This window comes from Lottia gigantea, assembly GCF_000327385.1.
Source record: "Lottia gigantea unplaced genomic scaffold LOTGIsca_513, whole genome shotgun sequence".
NCBI classification, from domain to species: Eukaryota; Metazoa; Mollusca; class Gastropoda; family Lottiidae; genus Lottia; species Lottia gigantea.
In genome coordinates, this window is record NW_008709763.1 from 6765 (window position 1) to 7926 (window position 1162).

The 1162-nt window shown below is 40.1% G+C and overlaps 1 protein-coding gene across 1 annotated transcript in view; it reads right to left on the reverse strand.

The window, feature by feature from the left end:
* Positions 1–439: 439 nt before the first annotated feature.
* LOTGIDRAFT_175869 (hypothetical protein) overlaps positions 440–1162 on the reverse strand; it is a gene marked incomplete at both ends in the record, with an annotated part of 4337 nt that continues 3614 nt past the window's right edge. The window contains one exon of the mRNA XM_009062533.1: positions 440–880. Within this exon, the coding sequence (XP_009060781.1) occupies positions 440–880 (441 nt within the window). The remainder of the gene's footprint in view (positions 881–1162) is intronic.

Genomic DNA, 1162 nt, shown 5'->3' on the forward strand with positions numbered 1-1162 from the left:
GATTGTACTTGAACTGCAAGGACAATGTGGTTTCATTATTCTGAATGAAGGAAAAGGGTATAGAAGTAGACGCTCCACGCTGCGTAGAGACGCCCGACGGCAGATACTGAAATGGAAAAAGTATTAGTTGAAACAAAAAGTGAGATGAGACAGTAGGTTAAGGTAATACAATACGAAACTACTGTTTGAAAATGGCTCAAGCGAAGAGGTGGTGTTTCACCCTCAAGAACTACGATGGAACGATAACAAAGCAAATGTAAGAGATATAGAATACCTCACGTCATAGTATTTGCTAATTGGTTTCCAGACAGAACGAAGCTGTCAGATGATAGATGGGATATAAGAATACTTGATTAATGGTTATGTAAACTTTATTCATTAAATTGTACCAGTATGATGATATCCCACAGTGTTTGGTTGTACATACTTTTGCCCCATACTACGGCCTTAAAAATGCAAAAGATAGCTGGTAGGAGAAGTCTTTACTGGTGTCGTCACCCCAGAACCACAATTGCCAACAATTTTGAGAGTGACTGATTAAACTATCAGCCTGTTTGGTCATTTCCATCCAGCGGTTTCTTCTTTGGCCATAATTAATCCATTGACCAGCGTTGGCTGTGTCGTATGCAGTATCAGTGAAGACAGGTTTCAAGTATACAGAATACTTTTTGTTAGGTACCATGAGAGTATACGGTTTACCAGCAGCTTGGCAAACAACCGTTTCATCGGAATAATTGACACCATATCCATCTGCATCATATGCGACAACGTGTTGGATAGGCTGTATCTTATCTTCAGTATAATATTGTTCAATATAACGTAGCCAATACGTCAACTTAGTCGTAGAGGCAGCCAATGCATTGCTCTTTCTGTTGGTCTTCTATATGGGGCAGATAATCCTAGTCCACTCTGTGCCTCAACCACCTTTCTCTCACTTTTTCTTCAAAAGCCATAAGGGTAGGTATTGGTTGGTTCATTTTTGTCGTTGAAGTGAATGAATCTCTTCGTATAAATCACTTTATACTGTTTGTCTTCCGACCGCGTGCAAAGGCGACGGTCACGTGTCCTGGTAATCTTGAAAGGATTGGTGACGACCAAAGGAATATTTTGTTGAACGTTACCAACCATACCTTTCACCGAGTCGAAATTTAAGTCTTTGGAA